General features: G+C 41.3%; 1 protein-coding gene across 1 annotated transcript in view; it reads right to left on the reverse strand.

Moving 5' to 3' along the window:
* Positions 1-25,823, reverse strand: part of LOC144752871 (uncharacterized) — a 192,652-nt gene that overhangs the window by 122,862 nt on the left and 43,967 nt on the right. The window contains exon 3 of the mRNA XM_078640703.1: positions 15,121-15,394. Coding sequence (XP_078496829.1) covers positions 15,121-15,394 — 274 coding nt within the window. The remainder of the gene's footprint in view (positions 1-15,120; positions 15,395-25,823) is intronic.

Consider the following 25,823-nt stretch of genomic DNA (forward strand, 5'->3'; position numbering starts at 1 on the left):
ATAGTGCACCTCTAAATTTTAGAGTGTCACACTGTAAATTATAGAAGTAGCAGTTTTGATTCAGTAGTGTGTGTTTATGACTACCTCCGAGTGGTCTGTCCAGATGTGAATGGAAGCCACTATCTAAATTGTATGATTATTTAGGGTTACTTTGTGTTTTTTGTAGAATTTATGTCCGTGTACAGAGTGTCATTATATGTGAATTTTTTGTAATTCATTGATGTGGTGTTGTTGGCTGTGAGGAGATAAAATATGTATGATATGTTAATTGTGAATTATAGAACACAGGGAAGGTAAATTAAAAATACCTTCACCACACCTATTGCATTATCCAGTCCTTCATACCGACTGTTGGTTACTCCCATTATATTTGATACCCAGGTTTAGAAGGGTTATTTGGGTATATCCCTGTTGCTTTTGAACCATCCGGACCCGAGATCATTGCACTTAGCGGCCTGGCTCCTGAACATTGTAAATTTCAACATCTGAAGATCTCAGAGGAATGCAAAGACATCCTATCAAAAGCCAGAGCGGATAGTACGAACAAGACTTACAGGATGAAATGGAAAAGATTCTGTTTGTGGTGCCAAAGATGTAACAGTCATCCTCTGAATTCGGCAGCGCATGAGATTATTCCATACATTTTACTTTTAGTAAAGTCTGGTTTGGCCCATGCATCCATAAAGGTACATCTAGCCGCAATATCACGCTACAGAAGGACTTCCTCAGGACCATGTCTGTGGTCTGCAAGAGTCATCAAACAATTCAGGAAGGGATTGTTCCGGGTTTTTCCTCCAGTAAAGCCTCCACCACCTCTCTGGCAGTTGAACATTGTTCTTTCTCAATTAATGAAACAGCCCTTCGAGCCAATACACGGGACAGATCTTAAATTTCTATTGTGGAAAGTTGCGCTTCTCAAAGCGCTCACTTCAGCCAGGAGAGTGGAGAAATTACAGGCTCTCACGATTCAAGACCCTTTCTTACAATTTAAAGAGGATAGAAGAATACTCAGGACTAATCCAAAATGTATTCCAGAAGTTCCAACTGACTTTCATTTAAATGAGCCACTAATTCTCAAACGGTTCTTTCCTCAACCAACAACAGCGGCGGAAAGAGCTCTCCACTCGCTGGATGTCCAATGCGGTCTCAAATTATATTTACAAAAGACTAAACCCGTCCGCAAATCTTCACAACTGTTTGTCACCTCCAGCGCAGCCAGGAAGGGCTTCCCTGTATCAAAAAGGGGAATTGCCAGATGTATTTCCAGTGTGATAGAGTATTGTCATCAGGCAGCTGGAAAGCCTTTAAATGCACAAGTTTGTGCCCATTTGACAAGAGCAGTGTCCACCTCAACTGCTTTGTTTGCGGGAGTAGTGAACCAGGATATCTGCAGGGCAGCGACCTGGAAGAGTACACACACCTTCACCAGGCATTATTGCTTGGATGCAGCTGCAGGAAGAGATGTGGCGGTGGGAGAAGCGGTGCTGAGAAACCTTATCCAGCAACGGTGAGCCCTCTTTCCATCCCTCCGTCCTTGTTTCTTGGTTACAAATGCACATTGTTTATTGTCATGTTTAGTAAGAGTGGTTACATTTCTAATATGCAGAATTCCATGATCTATATGTATAGATGGATGATGTCTTACATAGCTATACCAGATCTGCATTGAGTCTAAAAAGATAAATTAAAAAAATATGCTTTATTCTACTGCTCGCTATTCTGATTCAGGCATGTGAATCTAAACAAGTTACTTACCTGTAACTGTAGTTCTCCAGTATTGGAAGATTTCATAGATTCACATGCAACCCACCCTCCTCCCCTGAGAGGCTCACCTTGGATTTAGCACAAAAGGTGTTTATGGCACAAGTGCATGAAAATCTGAGGGGCAAAAGGTTCTCTCAGGAGTGTTCTAGAGGGTGAGGAGTTCTGATTGGGATCAGGGACAAGTTTGGTCTCTTTTACATAACGAAGGTTATGGGTTGCAAAAGGGAAATGGGCCTAGGCCTCTTTTCAGTTTGCTATACTACTAAGAAATTGCTTTTTTATGTACCAGAGACTCCAGTCTCGACGACGGGGAATGATTCAGGCATGTGAATCTATGAAAGCTTCCAATACTGGAGAACTACAGTTACAGGTAAGTAACTTGTTTTCTTGCTGGAAAACCTTAGACTTGGATTATATGTCCGAAATGGACTCTCATGTCCGATGCCAGGCATCAGAAATCCATCAAACAAAAAAATATGGGCCTCTGGCGCATGGATTTCACAGTTCCGACATTCAGTTGGCACAATATAAACAAGTACACATGAAGCCTAGTCATTCATGTGTCCATCAATGTCATGTTCAATATGTGCTCTCGTCATGCAAAACACTATGAAGCATACTATGGGCGTTGCTGTGGGTGTCCCTGGGCATCACCCATGGATTTTGTAGGAATCCAAGCTAACAAAGATAGCCCAAATCCTGAAATGTGTCAAAATGCACTTACAATATCAGTGGTTGTATTAGGGAGATGCAAAGAGTAGAAAGGTTTAGAAAGCTCTGCGTACAATGTCTGTGCTAAAACAATTAGACATAGAAAGAGGTGATGGTATGAATTGATTGAAACAGTGCAAGAAGGGAAACCTTCCTGTACAAAACCAATCAACCCTGCAAAGCAGCCACACTTGCACCATGGCGCAAAGGTACCTATGACGTTGCATGGCATACAATAGTGTGTGAGCACATGTGAAAAGTGAAATGCATTGTTTCACATAGAAACTGCAAATTACCAAGCTTTTCTCCAGATGGACGCTCAAAGATTCCATGCATTGTTTTTTTACATCCAAAAGCCATGAAATTAGTCCAGAGGTACACTCTATTCCCAATGTCATTAATTCCATGTGCCCATAAAATACTTTCTTTAGAAGAGCAAAAAAGTACACATGTGAGGGTGACACCATATAATGAAATGCCACACACATTTTGAACAATAGAAATATTCAAAAAATCTAGTAAAATTGGATGTATCCAAAACTTATAACAAGTGCAGACATAAAAAAACATCCACTTGGACAGTGGTGGGCTGTAAATTGATGTCTTGGAATGATTAGGGTGGTGTCATCACCTAACGTCAGTTTTGGCCTACCTCAAAATATGACACACCCAAAAATGATGTCAGAGCATCATACGTCAGACTCAGACCTATGCATTTTTCACTCAACCACCAAAATTGACATTGCAAGATGAAATGACAAATATTGTGCTCCAAGATAAACAATCAAGAGGGACATCTTTGTATTCCATGCAATTGCCAAGATCAGACTCACATGCAAATATTTACACCAAATTGATGCATTACTAATGAATGTGCCTGTTGAGACACATTGATGACAGGCGGAAAACATGCATCTGGTGTCCTGCGTGTAAAACTATGCTTCTAAGATTGTGTAACTTAACCTGAACATCTGAGATGATCGATGCGTCACAAAAATATGACACACTGGACGAAAAATGATGCATCTGGTAAAAACATGTTGCATCCAAACAGGATATGATGTCATGAGCCTGCCATGCTGCAAACCAAGTTCCTTCCACTTTCTCTTTCACTTGGTGTAGGAAGGTGCTTTGGATTGCTGGTGATTTTTGTCTAGTTTGAAAGTTGTTTCTCGGTCTTTTTCATGTCTATTGTGTGCATATTGTGTCAGAACTGTTGTGTATTTGTGTATTGTGTAGTTTGTTCTTGATTCTTAAGGGGTCTTTGTCTATTTAGGGGTATTTGTTCATAGTTATGGGGGAAGGGTTGCTAGATCATAGAGTTACTTTTTCAGTTTTGTGCTGTGTCACAAATATGTATGGCAGGTCCAGGAACCTGACTGAGCAGGAGTTCGGAGGGCTACTGTAGCTCATTGTTCACTATCTGGATAGTGGGAGTGGAGGCAGGGTACTCCGGGGGTACCCAACCCAGGAGATGCAGACACGTTGGGAGAAGGTGCAATTCCAAAAGAAGCACCTTTTTGGTGTGGAGAGGAACATGTGCCAATATAAACACAGCTGAGCAGACATTGCAATCGTGAGCAGGATGTCCTGGACCACCTGGGCCTGGAACTCTACGGAATAGTAGGTAGGTTGACTAACCCAGTGTTGTTTTGACTTTATTTATGTTGACAAACGTAGGGCTCATTTTACCAGAAACGAACGCATCGGGGTGGCGCAAGCCCGTTTTCTACGCTGCACTGGGTTACTTTTGAAGCCCAGTGATGCAACATAGTTAAATTAAAATGATGCATCTCTGGTTTTTCAGGCACTGATGCATTAACTGATGCCATGCACTGGCTCAGGCACCCATGCACCTTGGTGCAAATATGCCTGTGTTGTGGGGGTATTGGGACTTTTTACAAACCCTTGTGCAACCAGTATGTCAGTGTTTACCATTTAAAAAGTGACGCACCTGTGGATTAAGCCCTATTGTTTTTTGTGCAGTAAGGGGACCTTCATGCACAAAAACAATCATTTGAGGTGATTATTTCTTCCAATGCTTGCTGTAGCATACAGGACACATTGAACGAGTTAACAAATTAGGAGCAAAAATAAATCAGTTCTCCTCGTTGCACCTAGCTACTCCTTCCCTGGGTTGGGGTAGCATTCTGATGTATTTCCAGATTCATAATTGCTCATACATTTTTAAAGGCAGTGGACATGGGTGTTGCAGAGGACCAGCCACAGCAACATCCATGTCACGCCCCTAACACGCTCAGTGTTGCATAAAAAGAGGAAATAGTGACAAGCACACATAAAGCCACGCAGGGTGTCTTTACGTGTGTCGTAAATTACGGCCCATTTTATGCAACATGTTGCGTGTTAGGGGCATGACATGGGTGTTGCTGTGGGTGTTCACGCAACACCCATGTCCACTGATGAATTTCCAAATTTACAAGCAATCGTAAACCTGGAAATGCGCCAGGATGCACAAGTGTCTCCCGAGCGCCAATGCAAGCACCCTTTATCCATACGGCAAGTGTCTCTGTGTTGTGGTGAAGAATGATTATGTGCAGGAAGGATCACCTTTTTGTAAAATACTTCAAAATGACCTGATAATCACTTACTATGTGTGCTGTGGAATGCAGCACACATTGAATTACCAAATGCAAAACTTAGGATAATTTCACATCGGTGTGCATCCATAATGCCACACGGGGGGCTACATCAGGTTGGGATGCATACCCATACACATGATTTCTCAAACAGCTGCGAGTGTGCCTGTTTCCATAGTTATTGTTTTGAAACATCAACATCAAGACAAATGTTATGCCACTGACACACAGTGTCATGTGTGAAAGTGGCACACAATTACAAGGCCATGAAAACTGTTTTCAGGTTGCTTTGCATGGCCTTGTGTACTTGTGCACCTTTCACACAGAGCAATGTGTACAAGTGGCATTTCATGGGTCTTGCGGTGATTGTCACAACACGACAACCATTAAAGCAAACAAATTCACAGATCTTAGGAGTCCCTGCACATCTGAGAAGGATTATAAATCAAATGCAACCTCATGTGTAGTGTTAGAGAGGTCCAACTACCATAAATATGTTGCAGGGGGCATTCCCAGCAACATTCATGGCTATCTGGCAGTGCCCCACATTTACGTAAAATCGTAAATCTGACTCATCTGCAGAGGAGGCGCAAGGGACGCACAATGAGGAGAAAAATCTTTATTTCTCATTGTTTAACTTTTTCTATGTGTGCTGCATTCTGCACCACTCATAGGAAGATGAAAAGAGCCTCTTTTGATTGTTTCTGTGCATGAAGGTTTCTCTTCCTGCACAGAAATAATCTTCGCCCCAACGCAGGCACACTTGCACCATGGTGAAAAAGGGGCCTGCGTTGACACACGGCAGCCCATTGTTCGCCGGCACTGGGGAAAAGGACAGGAATACACCGTATCACATAGATGCAGCACATTCCTGGCCTTTTGTTTTGGATGTAGGGCAGCGCAGCAAGATTCATTGCTGCGCTGCCCTATGTAAAAACATCATAAGTGAGGCCCCACGTCTTTCAAAGTTGCGTTGTGTTAGTGATAGGGCCTGTACAAGTGTTAATGTGTAAGTGTAGACTGATGATAATGTCATCCCTCTATTGCAGCCAACATGACACCAGATGAGGAGAGGCAGTACAGAATCAGGCTGGACCGATATTGCCACATTCGCCATGTGGCACGGGTCTTTAGACAGAACGACAGGCAATATGAACGTTCAATTCAAGCTGACAGCTGGAAGTCACCAACTCCACCTAAAACATCAAAAAGAGGCACACGCAAGAACAAGACACAGTCGTCTGCACCGTAAACACAACAAGGACCATAAAAGCAGGAGGATCACATTCCCCACAACTAGGGCCATTCTCATATCAACAGGCTGGAACCTCTACTCTCCAAACCTCTGGACCCTCCACTGCTCCCCCACCTGGACCTTCCTCTGCTCCATCCTCTGGACCCTCCACTGCCCCCCCACCTGGACCTTCCTCAGCTCCACCCTCTGTACCCTCCACTGCTCCTCCGCCTGGACCTGCGACGGCACCCTCAGACATTTTGGTAGCTCAACCTTTGACCAGGGTTGATAAACTTGAAAAGGGCCAGCAGGACTTGAGCCTCAAGCTGGCGGGGGTTCAATTGCAGCTGCCACCCTATTAAGGTCGGTGGCATCCTTACAGGATACTATACACCAAATGGACCAGAGGTTGTAGCCCTCCCCACCATGCTCTCCTATGTTTGTGTTTTAAGTGCTCATTTTAAATATATATAGTGTAATAGTAGTTTTACAACATTTTTAGTATTAGTGTAGTAATAGTTTGTTATCTGTTAGTGTAGTTTTAGTGCTTAGTATTAGTTGTAGGATAAGTTAAGTTATAGGAAGTCGGTGGAGTGCTGATGTTTAGTAATTGTTTAATGTATTTTAAGAAAAAACCTATAGAATATATCTTTGTTTAGTATGCTAGGTGTAGTTAATCTATGTTTAGATATTGTGTATGTGAGTCTCACATTTCATTGTTGCATGTGGGTGGGGGTTGATGTTTTAGCGGTCTGTTGTTTAAGGTAGTATAAGGTATAGTTATTTAGTATAAGTTTAGATGATAGGATGTTAGTGCAGTTGATTAGTTTAGTGTAGAGTAGGAATTAGCATTTTAGGTATTTAGAGTGTAGTGGTGTTCAGGATAGCGTTTTTCTGATTTCACAGATTTAAAAAATAAAGCATTGTTTGTTTTTCTAAAAGTTAAGACTTGTAGGTGTCGTACGTGATGGCATCTGGTTAGGTTGGGTCTTAAACATACTGTGCGCGACTGTCAATTTGGATGCTATGTCTACCAATAGGTTGAAAGTACAAGTAGTCAAATAGGGTCATTGCCAAGCAGCACTGTACTAATATTGGGAGAACAGTATCTGAAACCACGTTTGTAAAAGTAAAGTACAACACATCGTATAGACCACAGAAATGCCCCATTCCTGAGTTTACCAGGCATTTGACATTTATGGTCCGTTATTCTGCAATAGTCTGTGTGACAGGCTTGTTCAAATGTTTATATTGTGGGTGTGTGCAAGCTACATCCCATTCCATTCCATAACTTTATTTCGGTCTCATGGACCATAAAAGTACAAAATCATAAAATTTGTCCAAAGGGCACATTCACAAATGGATCATAAATAATACATAACCATACAGTTTATTCATATAAAGGAAAATTTACTAAAAAAGTGTGTCAGTAAAAAGAGCTGTACAGTTTGAAACATTTAATGATAATAAAGCTAATTTTAGATGCTTCCAAGGCATGATCCTAGGCGTATAACATGGTACAGTACAGTCACAGGTTCAACAATATAATTCATCAAGAGATATTATCGATAAAACTGTTAAACATGAAGGAATAGATACAAATATTAAAAAAATACAAAGAATATAAGTTTGTAGGGCCGTAAATACTGATTTAAAAAAGTCCGACGTACACACCACATTGAAATTAGAAAACGAGATACGGCAAAAACGATGGGGGCATGAGTGTCGCACTTTAAGACTCTAAGTGCCTCAGCACAATGTACGAAGCCTAGGTTCCTGCAGAGTTGGATAAGACAGCGCTGTCTGCGTAATTTATAACCAGGGCAGAAAAAAAACCATGTAACTCTGTTTCTTCCTTATAATTACAGGTAGGGCATCCTCCAGATTGAGTTTTGGACCATTTATTCGAAAAAGCATAGAGCAGTAGAGTCCCAAATCTAAACTGTACATACAATTTCCTTGCCAGAGTTGGTTGCATGTCATCCAGGAAAGATTCCATAATGTACTCATCTTTGATTTTTAAAAATTCGGCTGACAGACGGCCGGAGGACAAGCTTTTCTGGATGATGGCAAATTTATGCCTCCTGAAGAATTTTACCAATTCTGACCATGAGATTAAAAGGCACGATTCTTCAGGAGTGCACCATAGATCTGCTTTACCCAGCCTGTTACCGACATCCATCATGTATACAAGCCAAGCTATTTTACCAATACCAGGAAGAGTCAACAGCTCTTTAGGCTCAGACCGATAGGCAGCCAGTTCCAAGGTCACCCACAATCTATGCCAAAAAGTTACGGGTCTTCTGTGTATTAATCTCCAACCCCCTGGTTGTACAGAAGGCAACACAACTATCAAGGATCTGCTGGATTCCCATAGGCGACTTTGAGAGTAAAAGGGTTTCGTCAGCATACATCATTGATGGAACCTTATCATACGCTAACTTAGGGGCATCATTATCCTTGACATTTCTTAGTTGGTCAACAAGTGCATTAATGAATAAATAAAATAAAGTAGGAGCGAAGACGCACCCCTGCTGTACCCCTTTGTTAACCAGAAAGCGGGGGGTTAATTCACCATGTTTTCCATATCTCACTTGGGCAAAATTACCTGCTGCAGCCTCATCAAAATGCTAAAGAGGTAGGGGGGTATCACCAGCACTCTAAGTACATCCCATAGTTTGTCCCTTGGCACGAGATCAAAAGCCAACTTCAGATCCACAAATATTAAGTAGAGGCTGTTACCCTCTATTGTCACCGTTTTCCAGAAAAGAAGTTGGAGTCTAAATATCTGGTCGACGGTAGGGGTGTTTTTCTGAATCCGGCTTGGTAGGGGCTCAGGATCTCTTGTTCTTCCATCCACACCTGAAGGCGGTCAAGAAGTACCCGTGCAAAGAGTTTCTGGGTAACATCGAGCAAACTGATCGGTGTATAATTGTGGGTTGAAAAGGTGAGCACTTTTTGATGACTGGGACAATTTCTGCCCCATGCTAGGCATCAGGGGGGCCCATGCCCTTCATAATGGCATTGAATAAGAACCATAGGTACGGTCCCCACATTTTTGGTTCCCCCTGAAAGATGTCCCCCGGTAGTTTGTCCAACCTCGGCGCTTTGTTGAAGAGAAGCTTGTTAATTGCATTTAGTAATTCAGACATAGTGATTTCTGGGGCCGCCTCCTGGGCTAACACAGTGAAGATTATGGAAGATTCATCAGTTTGGGCCACAGCTTCCTTGGTTGTATATATGGCCTGGAAATGAGTCTCCAATTCTTCAGATGCTATATTCGGCTCAATAGCTGGCTTCCCTTCGGTTTCACCTGAGCTAACTGTGATCCAGAAAACTTTCATGTCTTTATTAGATAAGGCAAATTTAAGGGCCTCCCATCTGTCCAATTCCCAGTTCTTTTTTGCTTGCTGGATGCTGTCCTTATACAGCACCTGATTCAGCTTGGTTCGATGCTTGTCATTTGCTTTAATGGCTTCCAGCAGAGTCTGTTTGGCTTTTCAATATTTGGCATAAAACCAGGATCTTTTAGGTCAACTTTTCACCTTATGAGGTACCACTGGGTAGAATATATCTACTAATTTAGATGTTAGTTCTGTGTGCAATTTTACAACCCTCTCAATAGTTGAAGGAGTACCCTCTGCAATTGTGGACTCCTACATTTTTATTTGTATTGGAATTACTGAATGATATACTCTGGCTATCTTGTGAGGTGACTGTTGGATTTGTCCCACCTAATTTTCCTTCTGTTATTTGAAAGTATTAATCCACTGTCCTTGGGTGTGCAAGTGTCCTTAGATTTAATATGATCCATATTTGTCCTCTCCAGATCCATGGTAAAAGCGTTGTGATCACTGTCCAGCCGCATTAGACATCAAAATCACAAATCATTTGCCATAGTCTAGTCTCCACTAAAACGTAGTCCAACATGGATGATTGATCTAATCTGTTGAATGTTAACTGCCCCGGGGTGTCTGATTTTGTGCACCCCTTGCATGCTCTTAAGGAGTGGGTTAATATAATTGCATTATTCTGGAGTGCTAACGGGGACTAGGCTTTAATAGGTTGGATTTGTGGGATTGGCCATTGGAGGTCCTCCTCGCTGGGGGTGGTATTACTTAGTTGAGTGAGGGGTTCAAATTGGCAGTTGAAATCACGTTCTATGATCAACCATATGCTTGGATCAACAGTGGGGATAAAGAGACTCAGTTGATCTAATGTCACAGATTCCTGGCTAAGGCTAACAGGCTAAGAGTAGACATTGATAAAGGCAATTTGTATCTTTGAAGAAAAGGTAAGTACGACCCACTGGATGTCATTTGAGAGGGTATGAACTTAGATGAGGAATTAACAACCCATCTGCATGAGGACTAAGTTATCCCAGGTAAGAAATACGTCCTTCAGTAAAGTATAAAATGTGATTGCCTATACAATAAGTTGAATATGATTAGGTACTGCCCAACTTTATGTGAACAAGTTAAATAGCTTTTTAGCTGTTTTAATTTAAAAAAAATTTAATCGTATGTCTATATGTTTTTTGTAGGAGAAATGAACGGAGAAGTCACTCCTGTCATGGTTGATTCACGGTTTCCCTACCAATTCCTGTCACTTGGATGAAAGACACTTTCACGAGTATGAATGTGGATGTTCACTTTTTTATGTTCTTTGCACTCGTAACTGACTTTTGACGGCATGGAAAATAACGTCTAGTACTGCTTAATGTGGGGTACCTGGTTATAGATCTGACTATGAGCCAAACTGTGCAAACCTTGCCCCCACAACGGGGTGTCACCTGAGGGAATTTTGAAATAGATAATACGTCATACGTCATAATCCAGTGAGAAATCAGGCACTGGTCCTAAAGAAACAATAGCCAGTTTTTACTCAAGTACCAACTTACCTTGTTGGTACATAGTCCTGAGGGACACCTTTGGGGGAATTCGGGCACTAGACCGAGATCAATACCCACGTGAGTTAGCTTTTCTCCCTTGTTGGCCCCTGCATGGCGCCTCAAAGATCTTTCCCATCCCTGGGTATTCATAAGTTAATACAGACGGGCACTAGGTCTGTAACACAGTTATAATGAATATGGAATTTACAATAAGCATCCATGATATATATTGCCCGGGGGATTCCAATTTGATTAAGGCATGCAAATAACTTTCGGATTTTGGTTTGCATTTGTACAGTCTGATTGTCTAAAGGTTTAAAAGAATGAAATGTTTAAACTATATGATGTATTTGGCATAATTTTTACTCCGTTCCAAGATGGCGGAACAGTGTACATACGAAGTCACATGACCTGATCCACTACCTCATTTATGTTTACTTTTGTATATAACATGCCCGACAAGTCAGACTGGTTAACGTGTGATCAAGGCACAAGGGGTGCCGAAACGCGTAGCGTGTAACTCAGAATAAAATTATTTTGCTGTAAGTTCCTGAGTCCGATTCGTGCTTTGAAGCAATTTGTGGATTATTAGAAATTTTCGGCTTGGAGAGGTACGCCAAATTTATGCGCCACCTGACTTGGGAGAAAGGATCCCGGAAGGACCCTTCGCGTTTGTGGATATCTATCTATCTATCTATCTATCTATCTATCTATCTATCTATCTATCTATCTATCTATCTATCTATCTATCTATCTATATATATATATATATATATATATATATATATATATATATATATGTATACGTGCTGATGTACCATGAGAAACCTATTGGGATTTGGGGGACTAGGAGTGGTGCAGGTAAAAAATGAAAAAAAAAGTATACAATAATATAAAACACTGTCCATGCAGTACATTTAGACTAGTATGAGCATTGAGCTACTCGGCTTCAAGCGTATTGTTATTAAACTGTAATCAGGGGAAACAAAACAAAAAAGAGCACTAACAAAAAGGCTTAGGCCTATAGATACAAAATGGCTTTGAAAACTGAAAAAGGATGGTTGCACAAAATGGCCATATGCTCAAACAACAAGCAAGGAGGCATGGAAAACAAATAACACATGTAGGCCTATGGCAAAAAGTATACTGGGTGGATAACAAAATGGTCACTTTGTCTAAAAACAACAAACAGCAAGGATGCATGGCCACAACAAGAACACGTGCAGTCCTACGGCAAAAGCACACGGGCTGCCTACACAGATAGGCTGCCAGCTAAATGGTCAGTTAACAACCAGGAAGGAGGCATGGTCATAACAAATAACACATGCAGGCCTATGCCAACAGCACACTGGCTGCCTACAAAATGTCAGCCAGCCACATGGTCAAACAACAACGACCAGGAAGGAGGCATGGCCAAAACAAAGAACACCTGTATGCCTATGGCAAAAGCAGATTGACTGCCTACACAAACAACCAATAGGGATGCATGGCCACAAAAAAGAATACATGCAGACCTATGGCAAAAGCACACTGGCTGTCTACACAAAATGGCCACCAGCCACATGGTCAAACAACTAACAGGAGGCATTGAAAACAAAGAACACATGCAGGCTAATAGAAACTGACTATACAAAATGGCCCCTGGCCACATAGCATGGGAAACAGAGACAAATAGTGGCCTATGGCAAACACATTCACACCCCGGCCAGACAAAGGAGTCATGGTAACATAGGAGAAAACAGCCTTAATTCAACCATGTGAAAAACAAAAATTAACTGGGCATATTTTTTTTACAACAACACGCACCCTCTAAAGGCATCAAATATATTACCTCACGTATACACTGTTTGCAGAACGACAACGTGAAACAGTTGTTTCACGTGCCCATGACTAGTACTGGGCCTACTTGCTGGATGACCCATTAGTAGACTAGGCAACATAGTGAATTAAATAAATATTGCAAATTTATTAAAAACATGGAGAAAATGTACTGAACTGCGCAACATTTTTCCTTTTGTAAAAGAAGAAAAATTGCATGCAAAAAAATAGCAAGGCCCCTACTAAAACTGCAGGCCACCAACCACAATAACATTTGTAATTCAAATAATAGTACAAATAAATCCTGGTGCACGCCCTATTTCACACAAAAAACACCCTTTTACAACAGTTGTATAACTTACTTGTGATACCACAAAAACAAAGTCCTCAAATTTAATGGTATAAATGCAGCAAACAAATAGAGTGGTCTTTCCAGCTAATAATCCAAATGATAAGTGACCATGAGGTGGACAAATCACTGGGAGGAGCCTGCTGGAGAGGAACAGGAAGTTGGAGTCTCAGGGTACTTTTTCCTTGTTGAAATAAAAGTACAATATCAAAAGGGCTCCTCCCACAAAAAACCAATGTGAACGGTCCATTTGAGAAGTTTTTTTAATTTTTGAGGAGATTGAGCTGCTTTTAAGGAGAGATTCTTCTACAGGTTGCAGCCGCGGCACAGCCTAAAGCCAAGTAAGCGTTGAACAAAATCTCACGGGTGCACGCGTGTTGCTAGCAAATCTCATCGGCGCTTGTAAGCATCTGGCAAGTCTCATCTCGCTACCAACGCAACAAATGATGTGATGAGAGCGCCAACAGAAAAAAGTGTGGAGTTTATCAGTAACTATGTATTCTCTGCGGGAACGCTGAGTTACCGAATTCTGCTAACTCAGCGAGAGGAGTTTTATGCCCAGGCCTCCTTAAAATATAGTATGCCATACATCACTAAAACCCATTCTTCCCCTCATAAATATCTGTTTTCATATCATTTACTGCTCAATGTTTAATTAATTCAACCTGCTTCGGTAGAAAAGCTTTAAATTCAACAACTCCTATTCCAGCAATATGGCATTCAAATGTGCCTCACATTTGTCATTAATATCCAATGTTAGCGTTCCAGTAAGTCATTAATTAGTCCTATAAGGCTAAATTAGAACACTAGGAATCAAATGGCAGATTCTTGCTCTTGGACACAGTTCACTCAAAATTACAGTCTTTTTTCTCACATGGATAAGGAAGATATATATGAATTTACAGAGCATTTTTCCTCATTTTAGTTTCTGGAGCACTAATTATAACTTCCATGAGATAGTTGCAAGTGAAAAGTGTTTCCTCTCAAAGATGTTTCATAAAATCCCAGCAGAGGAACAGCATTTTTCATAAGTGGAAATCACCTTAGAACTCACCACAATTTATAAAACTATTTTGGCACAGATAATAAATGATTTACATTGTGACTAAAAGCTTTTAACATTCTTTCTATATGTTCCTTTTTCTGACCCTCAAAACCAGGACTTAACTAGGAAAAAGAGGGTGAAGCCTAATCAATAACAAGGAAACAAACAGATAGGCTTCCTGTGACCTTCCACCTAAGTAGTACCATGAAAAAGACCAATTTTAAGGCTCTTATTTACAATAGTAATATGATACAAGTGGTAGGACACTCAAAGATGCTGCAGAAAGGGTGGAGTAGGGCCCTCAACCTCACCTTGGGTCCTCTAACATCACCCTGGTCAGAAACTATTTTGGAGGGCCTTCACTCTTAGCCGATATTGCTTAATTAGGATACTGAATTGTTAAGAGAGTGAAATTGAAGAAAATGTTTATTTATATTGGGTCAATAATGTCTTCCAAAGTGTATCGTTCTGTTTCTCACTGTTTATTTTAGAACTTATATATTTAGTACATTCTACCCTGTGTGGGTGGAATGCTCTAATATGACTATAGACCTTCTGCCTTGGGCTATATTGGTTGTTAAAGGCTCTTTCCCTCATAATAGACCAACTATAGTAGACCACAAATTAAGTTAATGACCGAACAGCGAACTTCCATCTACTATTTTTTTGATGATGCATTGTTTCAAAGTGGTGCTGCCCAGTCTTCCTTACCTTGCATTCAAGATACCATTACTCTCCAAGGAACTCCCAACATACATGTCGGCAATGATGGTATTGCCAAGCATTCTGTTGGTTATGCTGACTGAAGCAATGCTATAGGTGTCCAGCAAATCCACCCTCCACCCGGAGGAATAGTCATTATTGGTGTGAGAGCAAAAACCATGATCAAAGGCATTCCTCAGGTTCCCATCAATGCTTCGACTGGCAATTCCATTTTGGTAAGTGCTTGACTGAGTCGCCACTCCTCTTCGGGCCACATTGACAACTGCGTAGAAAATCTTGTGTTATTTCATGCTATATAAATTCCATTGCTTCAGAGTAAGCAAGAGATTGGAGACATATGGTGACAATAAACTAAATCATATGCCAGCGCACAACATTTCAAAATGTGATTTACAAATTAAGACTGAGACTTAGCAACCACACCTTTGACTTAGAGTGGATACAATTTCAACAAGTGGAGCTCAGATGTGGAGGATCAGCCACCTAATCATCCATATAGGGCTATAGGTCCTGACATTATTTTAGCACAAATGATCAGCACTCACTATACTTTCTTTAAGCAATAATTGTACATTCCATATAATCTGAATTAAGAAATGCACAGACTTCATTCAAGTTTGTTTAAAAATCTTTCTTCATAGTCCTTTATTAAAGTTGTTCTTTTTTTCACATATGATCCATCAATACAGCCAATGTAGCCTACGCGTTTCATCTCTTCTCAGAGACTTTTTCAGCACTACAAAATATAGACAAGACATAAATATATGTAAAATCCCTAATTACAAAACATTTATTCTAAAATCATTGCAATAATTGCTCATATGAAATCCACCAGATGGCACCAAAATCAATATACCGCAAACAATGTGTAAAACCAGAACACAATACATTCATTGGTGAGGCCAATAGATGACACCTGATTGATATCAAATAATGTTTTAAATACATTGCATCATTTGCTTATGAATAATTAAATTCTTAGCTGCTCATCACATGACACCGTAATCGATACAGCATATACATTATGGAAACCAAAGTTTAGGGAATTTATTGATGAGGCTACTCAATTGTATATTCTTACCCTATGAGCAACATTCTAATTTCAAGTCTCTAATAAGATACAAGGAAAAGGAAAGAAAAATAAATAAGAAAGGGAAATAGGATGAAAATAAAGACAAATGAAAAAAAGAAATTGGAAGAGTAAGGAAAGGGCCGGGGAAGCAAGATGGCGCATTGTAGTCGCCACTGAGAGGTCGCTCCCGATTTAGCCCTGAACTCCGAGAGGCACTGGTGTTTTTTCGCCGAGTTGAAAATACGAATTGAATGCCTCATGGCATAAAGAAAGTGCATAAGCATACCAGGACTGCCGGATTGCCAGATTGATGATTTGGCTTGCTGCGGTTTTGACAAACGTGGAGACAAGTCGGCTGTGTCAGCACCGAGCTGAGCTGAGCTGCCGCGGCCACTGCTGCCTGAGTGCTTCGCTCCGCCGCTCCATCGCCTGAGGCTGAGGCTGTGTGAGGCTGTGCAGGTGTTCCACATTTGGCGCCCTTTCGGCACGGAGGCAGCTCCCAGTGTGCGGATTCGATAGAGGAGCCACAGGAGAGTGCGGCCACGGCCACGGTTCCAGCGGGGTTGTTTGCCCATTTCTTCTTCGCCGCTCATTGGGAGCTCTGTTTTTTTGGAAGTACCCCCGAGTAGCCCCGAAATAGCTGTTAAGGGCGAAAACGAACTAAAACAAAAAGCTGCGGTGAGTTGCAGTGCAGTGCTTAATTGATACGAGGACTTGCTGCAGGGGGAGAGGGGAGAGAGGCTTAAGGCTTGCTGCTCGCGGCTATTTCTGGCTGTTTTCCGATTTACGGAAAAGCGAAAGAGCAGCGTCGATGACGTGTAAAAACCCAGTACGGCAGAACCGAGTGGGGAAAGGTGTTCCCTTGGGTGAAAGTACAGAAGAAGGGTCCGCTCTGGTATTTAAAATGATTAAGCCAATTTCACCTGCAGTAGTTGCAAGGATGCCGCGGCGTGTTGTCAATGCTCCTGAAAGCCCCGGTGACACAGAGAGTAAAGCTGGTAAGCCTCAACCTACTCCCCCGCACCTTCTTTCTCTTTTTACGCCTTCCAAAGATAGCATCTCCTCATCAACTCTAAAAGATAAAGACAAAACAAAAACAAAAACTTAGCAGCCACGAAAGCTTCAATGAATACTATGGGCTTAGATGACGAAGGCTGTCTTGTATCTGTTGTTGAGACAGAAATTAGTAAACTGATGGGAGCCGCTACCGCTAGCAAGAGCCCGGATGTGGAGGCCGAGGTAGTTTCGGAACATAGGAAAACGTTGGGGGGAACAGGGGAACTAGGGGGGGCAAATGGAATATTGGCGGAACAAGAGGAAAATCAAGAGGAAAAGCAAGTGGAAGAGCCTGAAACATCCCTTGTAAACTCTACCCCTCCATCTCCATCTCCACAATCTTTTGAACCCATCCATTCTATGCAATTTGACAGCGACACCAATGCAGGGTTAATTAAGGAACTTACTTTGGCGCGGGCAGGGATAGGGGCAGTGGCAATGGCAATGGCGGCGGCTGCTGCTCCAATGCAATAATAACTGAAAATACTAGCATTTCCCTGCCAGCGCCAGCACCAGAACAGCCCCCTGCGTTAGATCAGAGCCTAGGCGAGCTGAGAGTAGATGGAGAGTGTGCTATGGCGCCAGAAGAAATGCTGCACCATGACTCTAATGATGGGTATGAGTATGAGGAGCTCCTCGAGGAAGAGGGAGGGTTTGAAAAGAGAGAACATGCTAATTCTGAAGCTAAAGACAATAACCCATCGGGCTTCAAGAAGTGGGGAAGGAAAAAAAACAAAGCAAAAAAAGGGGGGAGAAAATTGAAACCTGCAATGTTAATCTCTACATCAGTACCAACCACCACAGCAGGGAAATTTATTAAAGACCAAACACCTCTACTCAAGTGGATGCAACCTCGAGGGGGTATTAAGAATTTTGCTCTGTGCTTTCCAGGAACTATACCCACAGAATGTGGCATCTTAAAAAATCAGCAAAATTCTCCCGCAAAAAATGGGGGTATACTAGATCAAGATTTAAATCTAGAGCAATTGGAGGTAATTTCCAAGGCAACCTCCGATGATATTATACCATCTACTGGTCATATCCAACCGAATTCTAATGACAAATCACTGGTCAGTTCTGCTCTTGGCTGCGAGGTCCTTCCTTTGCAATATGCAACATCTTCTCTCTCTCCTAATGCATCTTCTGATATTTCTTCCCTGGACTTAATTTTAAAAACTTTAATGATACCTCGGCAAGAGACTCAACATTTTCTTCAATTAAGGGAAGTCAATAGTAAGATGCAACTTAGCTTGCAGAAAGTTACCAATAAACTGAACGGGGTAAAGGAAGAGATTGATGGACTACAACAGAGGGTTGTCGAAGTGGAGGAAACGCTAGCTACTACTACGGCCCAAACAGGTCAACATAATGAAGCAATCGGGTCCCTACAGAATAAAGTGGAAGAACTGGAAAACAGGCAGAGGCGACAGAATCTGAGACTTTTTGGAATACCCGAGGGATCAGAGGGCTCAGATGCCAGGGCCTATTTGGTCAAACTATTCGAAAGGGCATTTCCGGACCTGTCCGATTGGGATTGGGACTCCCAACTGCAGCGGGTGCATAGATTACCTATAATTCCAAGAAACAAGGAAAGCAAATATCCACTTCCAATTATGATCTACTTCGGCAACTATCTGCTAAGACAAGCAGTCTCAATTAAAGCTAGACCAAATACTCCGGTGACACTGGACAATATAACTTTTTTTGTTAAAACTGACCTCAGTAAGATAACTATGGATAAAAGATGGGGGCTGCGTAAATTGATCCATCCTTTCAAATCTAAAAATGCCACAGTTTTCCTTCAAGAACCTGCTCGTCTCAAAGTTATGAAATTTGGTCATACTTACTTTTTCAATGATGCAAAGGAGGCTGAGCAATTACTTGCAAAAATGAATTTAAATGCTTAAAAATAGACCAATGAAGGAAGGGAAGAAAAGAGAGAGAGGGGGAGAGATGAGGAGTAGCAACAAAATGAAAGGGAAAGAAATTTTAGATCGATTATCAATGCTTACTGTAAATTTACTGGGGCACTTTCTTTTTGCTTGTAATTCTTGATTTTTTACGTATGAGGTTAATACGGAGAGATGTGGTTCTTGGGGAGACCTCTCTGACTGGCTGCCCTTTGAGCGGCAGCAGAAGATAGGGGTAGGCTTCCGGGTAGATACGGGGAGGGGGTGCTTTAAGGGCTGGGGGTTAGGAGGGGGGAAAAATATTGAAAAACACAAGACAAGTTTAAGGGTGATTGATTTATAGTCTATAGACTAATAATGAGCTTGAATTTAAGGAAAGGTGCAGTTTACTTTGATTTTGTAATTAGTCAGTATGTTGCGTTTTAGATGTTTAGCCTGGAACGTTTCAGGCTTGAATAACAAAAATGAAAGAAATTTGGTATATGAAGAGTTGAAAATATATGATCCACATATGGTTTTGCTAACGGAAACGCATATATGCTCTAAAGATAAGAAGCTATTGGGCCAATTGGGATACGAGAAGGTGATATGTACTACTTTAAATGCTCCTATTCGAGGTGTGGCTATTTTGAAAAAGCGACAATTACGTGTAGAAGTGATCAAATCTGCTGCGGACAACGAGGGTCATTGGGCAATTACCCAATTGCAGTTGGAAAATCGTAAATATGTTTTTTGTGCTATTTATGGGCCCAATATCGATGATCCACATATTTTTGATTGGTTAAACTTGGAACTACTTGCATGGGAGGGGGAACTTATCTTGATGGGGGATTTTAATTGTGTGTTAGACTATGATCAGGATGTTACAAAGAGAGGTATATTTTGACGTATGCGTAAAACCAGGGCGGCAATTTTAGAACTAGCAAGGATACACAATGTTAAAGACGTATGGAGGAATTTGTTTCCCGACATACCTGGATATACTTATTATTCTCCACCTCATAAACGGTGCTCACGAATAGATCTGGCTTGGGCATCGGATGAAATTATTGATTCAGCACACATGGAGATCTTCCCAAGGGTCTCATCCGATCATAGTCCTATACTTTTCATATTTAATATTGTTCAAAGGGTACCCGAACTTAGACCCTTCACGGTCCCTAGATATTTGTTAACAGACTTAGTATTTGTAGCTAAGCTTAAGGAACATAGTAAAGAATTTATTGAAATTAATATTAATACTGCCAATCTTCTATCAATTTGGGACGCCTGTAAAGCTTCTATCAGGGAAGTTGCGCAGCAATACGTATTTAAACAAAATTTTATACGTAAGAAATAGACTGAGGCTATCCTAGCTAATATTTTATTACTTGAAAAACAATTAGATGACATACTTAAAGCTGATGAGTTGAACGCGCAAAATATAGCTCAATTAGAAACTAAACTTGTAATTCAGCCTTCAACTTTTAAAAGCTCTCTTAGGGAGAAAAACAGTCAGAAAATTATTAAATATAAACTATCTCAATATGAATGTGGGGATAGAGTTGGGAAGCTTTTGGCTTATAAAGTCGCAGATGATCGTGCAACAACCCTAGTTAAAGCTATCAAGGGTCCCCATAATATTCTATATACTCAATCAGCACAAATTCTGGGACAATTTGTCTCATATTATGAAAATTCATATACCCCTGAGAGTAGATGCACTGAGGTTCAGATACAATCCTATATTAATAAGAATTTGCCTGCAGGAATATACTTGGAACAGACATGCATCGATCAATTGGAAGAGGAGGTTACATTATCAGAGCTTCGTCTTGCTGTTACCTCTCTTCCATCTAATAAAGCCGCTGGTGAAGATACACTTCCCATAGAGTTATATAAAACTTGTGCGGATGAAATTCTACCACTTCTCTGCTCGGTAATTAATTTAATTGGTGCTACTGGGAAGGCCCCGGATTCATGGAAAACAGCTAAAATTATGTTTTTCTTAAAAAAAAATAAACTTCCTGTGGAGTGTGGGTCTTATAGACCTATATCTCTGATAAATACCGATGTTAAAGTTTATTCTAAAAATTTAGCAATGCGAATAGCTCCTCTTATGCCCCAATTGGTGAATGACCAACAGCATGGCTTTGTTGTTGGGAGAGACACCACCACACATGTTAACATGGCTATTACTGCTTTCGATGTGGCCACAGCTAATTTCACCCCACTCGGTATGATACTTTTAGACGCAGAGAAGGCGTTTGACCGAGTGGGGTGGGATTATTTGTGGGGAGTCCTAAGGCAATTTGGTTTTAGAGGGCGTTTCTTGAGAAGTATACAGGCATTATATAAGGACCCTAATGCCAAAATTAGCTATGCTGGGGTACTTTGACCGGGGGACGCGGCAGGGATGCCCGCTATCACCCCTGCTTTTTGCTCTCTCCATGGAGCCATTTATCAATGCTTTGGAAGCTCAAGCCAAGATTGCCCCTATCTTACATGAAGGTAAAACCTTAAAAATGACCGGATATGCGGATGATCTAGCTATTTATACTACCAATGTCGTGGATGCACTAATAGGGATAACAGCAGAAGCTAATAATTTTGGGACCATCTCAGGCTATAAATTAAATATAAATAAAACACAAGTTATTATGAATTATCAGGCCAACCTACTAGTGCAAGCACTCTGTCAATCTGCAGTATATCTAGGGGTAAAGATATCATCTAAAATCGCTGATATAAATTCATTAAATTACGTTCCTCTATTAAAAGAAGTGACCAATCTTCTGAAAAAATGGCACAAGATCCCATTAAACCTCCTAGGGCGTATGAATTTGATCAAGATGAACATTCTACGAAGTTTTTATATCTTTTCCGTTCCATACCTTGTCGCCTTAATAACTTATTTTGTAAAAAATTAGTTGGCATTTTAAGTAGTTTCATTTGGGGCTATAAGAAGGCTCGAAGGTCTATGATAATATTAAAATTTCCATCTGAAAAGGGAGGTTTGAACTTTCCTGATTTCAGAGCTTATTTTTTCGCTTCATTCCTAGGCCCGCTTCATAGCCTATTTGCCGCTAACAATCAATATTTCTTTCACCAATTGATGCTCGGTGGTCACTTAAAACAATTCCTGGCAAAAGTACAAGACCCAAATTACTTCAAAAGAGGAAAATTTAAGACTGCGAGAGATGCAGTATTTATATGGAAACAGATGTTGACTAAGTGCAATACTTCCTTTTTCCATAATGGGCTGCCAATATGGGACAATCCTGGACTTCCAGACATTTTTAGAGATAAAATTGGTCGAGAATGGGCTAATTATGGTATTGAGACATTAGTAGATTTGTATGGTACCGATGGTTTTTTACAATTTGCAACATTGCAACTTCTGTATAAATTGCCTGAAAAAATGAGATATAAATATATTCAAATTAGGGACTACTTAATACGTAAGACGAATCTGATAGAAATTACTAGTTCAGATATATGGACTTGTTTCTATTCTGCGAATAGAAAATCATTAATTAGTATGGGATACAAGTGTCTCAGTCAAAATAGTTTCGATGAAGCCCCTAGTTTGGCGCTAAAATGGACTGCTAGTTTAGGATCTAATGTGACAACCCAGAATATTTCTGCTGCCTTAGTTAATATCAGCAAAGTCGTCCAGTCTTCTAGTTTGAAACTCCAATCGTACAGGACGATTAGCCAACTTTACCATACTCCATTAAAAATTTCAAAATGGTCACAAAACAACTTCAATAACGATTGTACTAAATGTCCTAAATGCAGTCTGGTGGCAGCAGACCTCATACATATGATTTATTCGTTCCCATCATTAGCTAAGTATTTGGTTGGATATAGAAAATATTTTAACTCAAAATCAACTGATTAATTTTCCACTAAATGCAGCAGTGGTACTATTGTCCATATACCCGATTAGTTCTATCTATAAAGATTTGCTAAATATTGTCTTGGCTTGTGCTAGATTGGTGATTGCTAGGGCTTGGATCTCTCAGAATCCTCCTCATACGACCAAATGGTGGACATTGGTTCATGAAATTTACACTATGGAAGATGCTATTGCCAGGAATAGAGGAATTAAAGCAAAAACAAAGTTTGCTAAGATATGGGGTAATTTTTTGCAATGTCCGTAACGATATGGATCATGGATGCTCTTTCTGTTTATGATGCTAATAATTATTAATGATTTGTACTGACCAGGAATTATTTCTCACTTTTGTTTTTGTCTTTTTTTTCTTTTTCTCTTTTTTTATATGAACTTGCACTAAATTGAATTTGAGTTATTTTTTGTTGATTTTGTACTTGGAAAATGTTAATCTCCTTGACTTGCTTGTCAAATAAAAAAGGAAGAGGAAAAAAAAAAAGGAAGAGTAAGGAAAGAAATAGAAAAAGGAAAGAGGGTCCCAATTTTTATTATACCCCTTACTGTTTCCTTTTACATGGTGATAACACATTCATATTCATTTCACATGGTTCCTTTCTTATCCCCATTTTGTGCATGCCCATCTCATTTTCTAAGTAATAATAAAGTAAAGAAACCTTTTCAATGTTCTCCTTCTTGCTCCTTTTTGCTATGGGACTGATTTGCACCAAACTATAGGACACTTATATATGTGGCGATGTTATAAATGGGCATTCAAAGATGGTGGATGTTGAAATAAAAAATGATGGGAGTTCATAGGATATATATTTTTTAATCGAATTGCATCCTGCAGGTGAGGCTAGTGATTAGCAGAAAGAATACAATATGTTGAGTCAACAAGTAGTGATGTTAGAAAATTCTCATTGGAACACAATATAATGGTTCCCCAGGGGCAAGATGGCCGCCGGCAGGCCGTAAGGGATGGTCGCACTCTCCCTCTCCTCCTGTGGCTATACTACTTACTGATCCTTCCTGGCGCTGTATCCTGAGCTGTGCATCAACAATGGCTAAATAGAAGGGAGCTCCATTAAATGGACTAATCGAGATAGTAAAGGAGAAATGCGACGGCTTCAGTTGAATAAACTAAACTTGAAGGTTCAAAGAAAAATCACCCAAATTGTTAGCGGTGGAATTTAAGTCATAGGGACATTCATCTACCACAGTTCTCTTTGGTGTTACTCTAAGCGAAAAATGGCCCCGAAACCTCAGCGGGCAGTAAAGGAGCTGAGAGACTTGCTGGGTGAAAGAGAGAAGGAGCACGAAAACGACAACGCGGTGCACAGTGACCCCGGTGCCCCAGCAGATAATCTGAGAGCGAAGTCCAGGCTAAAGATACAGGCTCGGAAGGATGGAACACTCGGTGTGGAGAAAGGTGAGAAAATGCCCGAGAGTATAGCTAAAAAAGAAAAAGAAAAGGAAAGGAAGGCAAAAGCGCTTTTGATTTAGAAAAGCGCTAAGGAACGTTTGGCTGATTTGGAGCCAGCAACAGCTGTTGAAGGGGCAAAAGAGACGGTTCTCCGCCAACCTACCTTGCTTGAAGTATTCTCCGCGGGACCACCACCACTCCCTCTGAAAGCAGTTAAGGACCAGACATCTCCCCCACCGCCGCCTCTCATCTGTGACACAGGAACAGAGGCAGCCGGCGGCAGCGGCAACCAGGGTAAGACTTGCAAGGCGAGCTGCGAGCAATCGGCAGAGACGGCAGAAATGGAGACGCAGGCCACGGGCTCGGCTTCAGGAGCCCAGAACATGAGCGTCAGGGATGTGTCGGTGGAGAGCTTAGCAGTGCCCGCTCCTCCGCAGAAAGAACACGTACAACAGGATGAGCACCGGGGCCTCCAAGCAGGACAGATCCCGACTGAAATCCAGGTACAAGGGCAAGCATGGGGGGATAGCGAGGATGCGAGATCGCAGTCAGTAAACATGGAACTTTTGAAAGAGGGAGAGGCTCGGGAGCGGGCTCAGGAGCAGGTCTCTACACCTATTGATACTTTATTGACCAAAGTTGCACCCCATGGAGAAAGAACATTGAGCGGGCCGGGGATAGGAACACCTGCTGTGCTAGACGCGGGTGAAAATACAGTTGAATCTCCCACGATGATCTTGGGCTATGAGTTGTTAAGGCAAGATGCTGGGGGTGAGTCTGGGGTGAAGAGACTACCTGACCTAAAGGGCCTAAAGGAAGGTAGGGCAAACAATGGAGAGGAACATGCTACTGACGTTCTCATTGCTCAAGGATTAAGTGTGCAAGGCTCACCTAGCGATGAGTGTTTTTTCCCCAGTCAATGATGGAGAAAGTGCTTCTGAAACGGATGTAGGTTCAGGACTAAGCGAGAGTATTGAATAAGACTCAGATGAGGTCTCCCTTTCACCGAGACAGCAAACCGGGAACTCAGGGCTAGAAACATCAGAAGCTGAATGGGCAACGGCACACAGGGCTCCCTCACGTCGGAAATCGAATAGCGCCAAGAGGAGGTCACACATGAGAGTACAGAGCTCGCTAAGTCCAACACAGAGGGAAGTGGCTGAGAAGCTAGACTGGGACTACTCTGCTACATCGCAGGTTTATCGTGAGGGTATAGGTGCCGGGCCTCATCAACTCGATCAGTCACTCAGTCGTAACTCCATTCCTAACTCTAACTCCAACGCTAACTTTGATTTGTTATTTGCAACCTTAAAGCAGATGCAGAGTGAAGCAAGAGCTGAAGGACGTAGAGCT

The sequence above is a fragment of the Lissotriton helveticus genome, chromosome 5_1, assembly GCF_964261635.1.
Source record: "Lissotriton helveticus chromosome 5_1, aLisHel1.1, whole genome shotgun sequence".
Lineage (NCBI taxonomy): Eukaryota > Metazoa > Chordata > Amphibia > Caudata > Salamandridae > Lissotriton > Lissotriton helveticus.